Genomic DNA, 8218 nt, shown 5'->3' with positions numbered 1-8218 from the left:
CATTAGCTAAAGGCTAACAATTGAAATATTAAGCATTAAAAATAATTGATAACTGAAACGCTTTAATACTAAAAGTGACAATTTAGCAAATAAATAGAATTAATTGACTAAAGGCTAAAAGAAATGCAGCAGTTAGCTTAAAAAAATGGTGATACTTGAGGATAAGTGTGGGCCTTGTACTGTCATCAAGCCCATCTTTCTGTTATCTGGTTTCACTCACCTCAACATGAACGTGGTTATCGACTGAGAAAGTGAAGCCAGAGTTTTCCCAGTCTAGCTGCAAGGGCACAAATGAGCCGTCTTTGGCAGCGTTGTTGTCACATTCTTTAATATAAAGAGTGACATTAGTAATTTGAGCTATGGAGGTGTTAATTGACAGCTTTCATGTCATTGCAGTATTTTTCAGGGATGGCTTTTGCTCGGCACATGGACAGGAAAACACCACATTAACAGCAGAGCAGGAAACTAGATGTGTAACTATTTATTTATTTACTTAGAAATATGTTCTAGATAGTTTCCTCATCAACCGGTCGGCCTCCTCGCAGATCTTTGCGCTCTTGCTCCTTCATCTGTTGTCGTAAGGCCTCATCCATGATGCTGCCAGTATCACCCAACTTCTCCCCCCTCCTCCTCCTTGGCCTGGAAGGAGACGGTCAGAGAAACAAACTGACTCCCATCCCATATACGTGTACTGCACATGCTGCATGTCTGAGCATGCAATAAAGGTGGGTGTCTGTGGGTGGGCTGCACCTCCCTCTTGTGTCTGCACTTTAAGGTATTCTGGATGCATTCTTTCATGCATCTCTCTTATCTGTAGTTTATCTCGATCTTTCACCTCATCCTGCAACAGCTTCTCCTCCAGCTGCTTCTGGATCTGCTCACCAATCCTCTGCCTTAGTCTGATATAACAAACATGAGGTGACAATTCTTCTAATTTACATCCACTGACTTCAGCAGCATGATGATTGCAAAGTGATCTTATGGCAAAGCTCATAAATCCTTTCGGTCTCCAACCTATTGATTCTCCTGCGTATCTTGTTTGACTCTGCTGAGCGCTCTAAACCAGCTGAGGTAGCCACACACCCATAATAGAGTAGTCCATGTGAATGTACGCCAGACCTACTGTATATTAAAAAATAAATAAAAAAGGCTTTTCTCATTCACATGTCCAGGAGCTGCTTCCTGCCAAGTGCTGGGCCTTGACCTCCATCTCCCTCAGGCCGTTCTGGGTTCTGAATAAATCAATTTAGTATATTTTAGTTTCCTCTGCTGTTTAGATTTCTGTATGAGGAATAAATAAAAGATTTAAGATGTAACTGTGGTGTTATTAATCTAGAAGTCAAGTGTCAGTGATGATATTCGTAATGGCTTCGCTAGTGTTACAGCTGTAAAATGTGTTTTTCTTTTCCATCATGTGGATGTCTGGGCACGTGAGTGTTTCCTCCCATATTGCAACCTGGCACCAGGATGCAATATGGGAAGAATGCAAGCCTGAAGAGGCAGTGTGATGTTTTGAGCAGTGTTCTGCTATTAAACCTTTGCACACCTTCAGGGGTCTAGTGGACCCCCTATAGCCAATCACAGTGGAGTAGCCACGTCTTACAATCAGAGAGTTATGGTGCACACATATAGTACTGGGTAGCACTATAGCCCCTGTCACTGTTTTCAAGGTCATTTTTGATTTCTACATGAACAGAGCGCTGCTTGCACTTACAGGCTGGAAAGTGTTGAAGGAGGGTGGAGATGAGAGGCAAGAGAGATGAATGAAATAGATCAAAATGAGTCTAGGAACCAAAATAAAAACAGATGGAACAGAGTTGTCTGTTTTGGATTTATAAGGATGGATTAAAGAGGAGGAGTGTGTGCTTGTGTGTGTGATGCTCACAGTTGTGTCTGACTGCCGGGGTCGGATCATAAAGACTGACAGACACACTGCTCGCAGAGGTCAGTGTGACGGCCAAAATCCTCCATCACTCTCAGTATCTCATGAGGAGTGAGAGGGAGAGCAGAGCTGTGAGGGGAGCCAGGTTTCTCTTTCACCTTCCACACTCACTCGATGATGCAACTGAGGACAAAGTGAGGGAGGCTGAAGCAGGTGAGTGCGCTTTAATTCACCGCTTGACACAAAGTGCTCAGACGTATTAGTTTGAGCATCTGTCTCCCGGAGAGCTTCCATAGCGACAGCTATTTTCACCCGTTTTCCTCCTCTGATTTGGCTGTCTGTCTTCCCACCAATTACCAGCAGTGTGTGATTTTCTGTCACAGTCTTTTTATTCTTTAAATGTGATTAGTAGTGTAAAACCAATCAGGCCCCCTTCACTCTCTCTTTTAAATGCCTCACTAATCTGAGGCAGTTGGGTAGAGCCGCTTCTCCTTGGAAACTAATAACAGGCTGCTGGTATTTTTAGTGGCATACAGGAGTTATACCTGACGTCAAGCAAATTTAACAGATTCCCTTATGAAGCATTTCATTTACATTGCAAGATTATTTTTTTTTAACTTGCTGTTTAAATCGAGTCAAACACGTCTCAGTATCGTGTCTCATTCCCTGTTTCTCCTCCATCAGCCCAAGCCCTCATTTAAACCCTCGCGCGATGGCATTCGTGCAGCGGATGCGCTCCCCTTGCCTCTCCTTTGTCCAGACATTTTTGTCTCTCCTCCTGAGCACCACGGCCCTCATGTCCTCCTACTGGTGCGTGGGTAAGCAGAAGGTGCCCAAACCGCTGTGTTCGCCCACCAAGCAGACCAATTGCATCCCCGTTCCCGGCGTCTCCAACTCCTCCAGGATTCAGTTCTTCTGGGAGACCGGCGACGACCGCTTTGTCTTCCCCAACTTTCACACCGGACTGTTCATCATCTGTGAGGAGAACATCTACATAGATGAGTGGGGTGAGAGAAAAGAGGGGAGTGGGTAGAAATGTGACAAGCCCAGAATATTGTGATTGATTTCTGTTGTGTAAAGTAAAAACAAAAGTCAAACAGAAGTCCTTACTGACCACAATGGAGAGTCAAAGGACAAAGTTGCTCAGTTTCTTACAAAAGCCCAGACGTGGCACCGCTGACCCTGAAGGGGATTAACAGGAATAGGCACTAATGAATGAGAGAGCACTGGATTTGGACAAAGAAGCTAAAAATAAGCACCGATGCTCCTCTCTAATTTATCTAGTGATGCTTGTAACATTCAATCAGTATCACCGGAAGGTTTTTTATAAGCACGCCCTGATCATACTTGATGATTAAACTGCGTGGTGAGTAGCCAAACAAGGTTAGCCAAACATCTGCCCAGAAACAGGAAGCGAAAGGAATCCTTAGTCCAGCATTAGACACCGAAATGGGTGACAGGAAGAGAGGAAGTGCAAGGTGGTAATGTGAAGTGAGGACTCAGGTGTGTTTGTACGTGTGCGATTGTGACTGTATTTGGGTGGGCGCTCGGCACAAAGAGGATTATCATCTGTGTTTATGTTCTGCTAGCCGAGATTTAGACTTCAACAGCATGACTCAATTATGGATTAAAACCCGGAGAGAGAAAGATTGATAGGATTCACAAACATCGACCGGGTATTCACCGTCTCATTTGCAGCTGATCTGCAGCAGATTTGAAGGATGATTATCAATATTTACGATAAGCCCCTTCAAAAATTCAACTGACATATATGGTTAATTAAGTAAAACTCCACATTACAATACGCGAGCTGTGCATGCACCCTAATCTCGTGGTCTCCAGCTATCTGTTACCATGTCTGCAACAGAGTAAATCAAGTGTTGAGAGAGAAAAGGCTTTCTCCTAGCAGCCCATCCAAACAAGCCGTACTTGTTCAGTTATTTTCTAATCATGCTGTCATGAACTTTAATATTTAACATGCTAACTGGGGCCTGTAGAGTCTGAGATAGAGCACTTTGGGGGGGTTTTCAATTTCTTTGAGCGTTGGATGATCTGAGCCCACTCCTTGGAGAGGCGTGTGGCTCAGGAAGTAGATCAGGTCATCTGCAACCTTCATATTAGTCATTTACTAATTTGTGGTTCGATTCCTGACTCCTTCAGTCTGCATACGTGTGGGCAAGATAATGAACTCTGAGTTGCTCCTATTAGTATTAACGTGTGTGTGAATATTAGACAGAGAGCGCTTAGTTTAAAAAGGGGTTGCAGTCAGGGCTGTCACCTCACAGCAGGACTCAAATCCACAATCTCGCCCAGGCCTTTTCTGTGTGGAGCATGTTCTCCCAGTGTCTGTGTGGGTTCTCTACAGGAACTTTGGCTTCTTCCCACAGACCAAAGACATGCAGTTAGTGGGGTTAGGTTAACTGGTTGGTTCTAAATTGTTCATAACAAATGTGACGTTGAATGGTTTACTGTCTGTGTTAGCCCTGTGACCCTGTGGCAGCTGGGATAGACTCTTGGGTCCCTTCTGTTTTCAGATTGTTTAGAAATGACCTTATAACCCAGATTGATGGGCAGTAACTTCTCTAGGATCATTGATGTCTTTCCTCCTTATCACTGTATTAACACACCTGACTGCTCCAGATCAGCAGTCCTCCAAAACTGCTTTTACAGAGGTGCTCACACTCACTGATGATCGGTTAATTAAGTGCGTTTGATTATCATTCTCTACTCTCTTAATTCCAATGAAATCAGTAAGGAAGGCATTTAGCCTTAGTGTTGGTTTAATAAATAATATCAGTGTAATAAGTCACGTGTTTTTTACAACCTCCTACGGATGTGAGGATGCTGTTTACTTATAATTATGTCCTGACACATAACACCGTAGAATAGAAAGAGTTTGCACTTTCTTTTTTACACGACTGAAATTCAAAAATAATTCAAAGCAAGTGCGGCGCGGTGTCCTTGGGAGCTCTGAGCACCAATCCAAAGATAAAAATCAAACAAAGCAAATGAAGAAAACCTATAACAACACAGAGGGGAGCGCAGAGTGATGAAGGCCACGAGCACGCGGCTGTGTGTGTTCATTACTGTGTTTTTCTTAATGCACTTTGCACATGCGTGTTCAAGTTAGTGAAAATCTGTTCCTCATTTCTCCCCCTTTATTTGCATCTGTTTTTCTTAAGTCTCCGTATGCTGTACTTTCAGGGCCACCTCGGTGTAGAGCCATATGGTACTCTAATTATTTCAGCTGCCATGTAAACAATTAGATAAACAGGCTACAAAGAGGCTTAACCCACTACTGGCACACGTTGCTACTGTTTTTAACGCACGGCCCGTTTGATTGGTGGAAACAAAATGCGGCAATATTGAAATGAATCTAATCTAATCTAATGTTATAAAAATGGAAAACACAACAGTCTCAATGTGTGACCCTGTAGCCACAATCTTTCGAGATCTGAGCTAATCTTTTAATCTCCTATCACCAGGTTAACTCAGGCCATTACAGCACTCATGCAAACGGTCATCTCAAATCTGGTTTCTCACACAGTAATTCGATTGCAGTGTTTATTTACACTGAGAGTAATTACGCAGGGGCTGGCGGATTTTGGGGAGAGACAATGCTGCAATGGGTCTTACATAAAACATTTCCAGAGCAAACTCTTCTCATGTTTTCTTCTGATTTCTAGAGGAAAAGTGTCGAGGCTTTTACACACTCCCCCCAGGATCTGAAAAAGGTAAAGTTTTGCGGTTTCTCCCGCAGTGTCGTTTGAAATCCGTTCCCTCATCTGTCCCCTCTCTCAGCCTCTCCTCCTCCTTCTACAGCAATGCTTTGGCTGTCGCTGTCAATGGAGCTCGTGAATATCGGTCTGCTGTTAATCAGCTGCATACTGCTGTCCGTGCAGCTGTGTATCAGGGCCTGGTTTCCCTCTACGCAGCACTGGGGCCAGCTGCTCAATGCTTTTGCAGCTGTCTTCACAGTCCTGGGAGGTACAATATTTAGATGCATAGTCAAATCAGAGTGACTTCTGTTAACACCGCAGAAACACTGACAGAGTGACCAGGTTGTTACATTTCCTCGTTTTGTCCTCTCAGGTCTGCTCGGGATGGTCGGTCACATGATGTTCATGCAGGTGTTTCAGACCACTGCCTCGATGGGACCAGAAGACTTCAAGCCACATAGTTACGGGTACTCCTGGGCATTCTAGTGAGTTCTTTAACCATTTATATTACGTAGAAGATGTAGAAGATCACAGTGGTTCAGCCCAATTAGTTGTTCCCTCTCTGACTCAGACCATACTGGTATGATGATAATCTATTCCTCATGTCTATTGCTAAGTGCTTGTCTGACTGACTAAAATTCTTGTTTTGGGGATGAAAACAGGAGAATAAACATTCTTTTCCTGGCTCTTATGTGAATCAGACCAATTTTTTTCCACACCAAATTCCTTGAGCTGTTTGTTTGGGATTCTTTGTGGGACCTCTCAATCAGCTGGGGATCAAGTCCCTCCAGCTTGTCACGCTACTGAAATGCCCTCAAATCATTTGCCCACTTAAAACGACAGTTTTACAACTCTCAGCTTCTGGAAATAAGTTCTTCTGCAAACACACAGTTGCTTGATGCGTTTTAGAGACACAGTACTGTGCAAAAGTCTTGAGTCATCCCTCATTTCTTTATATATTTTATTTAGGAAATAGGTGCATCAATTTATTGCAACGGATTCCAACATACATAGGATACAATATGTGTATATTCTATGTAGAAATACAATATAGCAAAGTCCTGTGTCATTTTTTAAGGACATGACTTTCAGATACTGTTTATCTGCTTTAGGCCTGCCAATTCTTCTTTTCCACTTGTCCAGTATAAATAGTATAAAAGTCAGAGTTTCTGAGTTTTCCCTTTAAGTCCAACTTCCAAGTTGAAGTTAACAATCCAAGATGGTAGTAGGGCACCAAAAAGCTACTCGGAATAATATTACTACTTGTGAAAAAACAAAACGTTGTGAAACGTTTGTGATGCCGTTTCTGTTTCTCCTCCTCTGCCTCCAACAGTGTGGCCTGGCTTGGCTTCACCATCTGCATGGCTGCAGGTGTCTCCACCCTGAACAACTATACCAAAAAGGTCCTGATGGTGGGTCCCAGGCGTGCCTCTGACCTCAACCCCTGCAGCTTTAACTTTATGGGACTTCTGCCACCTGCTCCTTACTACACACCACCAAATCCTGCCTCCAACCTCACCTGTCCCCTGTCTCCTCCTCGGATCTCCCACTTGTCTCCCTACTATGCCCCCCCTTCGGAAACATTGCCGCCCTCCGCCCCCACCCCAAGGCTCACGCACTCCCATTCACTTCCTATCTCGATTTCTAAGTCCTTCCCTCCTCCCCCCTCTCACCCTGCACCTGGATCACCTTTTCACCGTCTGTCCCTGCCCTCACCATCTCCCTCACCTACACCACCCGTCTCTTACCACACGACCCTCCCAAGACACCAGGAGAGTCATTACGAGCAGGAAGAGGACTACAGCCCCCTCTGAGGACCTACACCTCTCTTAGAAATGCTGTGTGCTGGGAATATTAAACTTTATAGAACATGGTCCCAAATTCCCTCCATTTCTCAGTTTGAGGTCCTGCACCCATAGGTAACAATCACATTTACACAATGTTAGAAAACACAAGTTCTGTACTGAAAAAATATGTAATATTAACTTTTTCTGCTTGTTGTAAATAAATGCAAACACAGTTTTGCATTCTCCTGTTTGTTGTGGAGCAATTTTGGCCCACTTCTTTATAACGTCTGTGAGCACATGGGGATAATTTTGTGTTAATACACAGAGGCAGTTAAAGATATACTTCGTTTTTCCTCTCTCTTTACTTCCTTCTAAACCCATTCATGTTACTAATGGACGTCATCTGTTGTGAGATGTTGCCGTGTTTCTTCATAAGTGTGTGAATGTGAGAGTGAATGAATAGTGGAATTGTAAAGCGCTTTGGGTGCCTAGAAAACCGCTATATAAATGCAATCCATTATTATTATTATAAGATTACACAACTTTTTTGTATTTATTAATTTATTTAATCAGAATATTTGAATATTTGTAAAATAAACATTTTTTTTAGAACATAATAAAATTTTAACATTTGATGTGTTTCCTTTGGACTGCTTTTGTTAGAAAATAACATTTTAGTGATTCATAAACCAGTGTATTCATTTGTTATTTACAATCTGCAATGTCTGTTATTTAAATGAAGAACATGTGGATAAAGACTGAGCATAATACAGAAACTCCTCATTATGTATAAAATGTATATCAACCTTCACTTTGTGAGCCAGTGTAGT

The 8218-nt window shown here is 42.9% G+C and overlaps 1 protein-coding gene across 1 annotated transcript; it reads left to right on the top strand.

The window, feature by feature from the left end:
- Positions 1–2594: 2594 nt before the first annotated feature.
- On the top strand, positions 2595–7990 carry gsg1 (germ cell associated 1). The gene is made up of 5 exons (XM_004563022.4): positions 2595–2889; positions 5569–5616; positions 5705–5869; positions 5975–6086; positions 6935–7990. Exons 1-5 carry the CDS (start codon positions 2595–2597, stop codon positions 7413–7415), a joined length of 1101 nt encoding a protein of 366 aa, XP_004563079.2. The 3' UTR covers positions 7416–7990.
- Positions 7991–8218: the final 228 nt, after the last annotated feature.

Source organism: Maylandia zebra, linkage group LG4 (assembly GCF_041146795.1).
Source record: "Maylandia zebra isolate NMK-2024a linkage group LG4, Mzebra_GT3a, whole genome shotgun sequence".
Lineage (NCBI taxonomy): Eukaryota > Metazoa > Chordata > Actinopteri > Cichliformes > Cichlidae > Maylandia > Maylandia zebra.
Note: the sequence above shows the minus strand (reverse complement) of the source record. Positions and strands in the feature narration are given on the sequence as shown.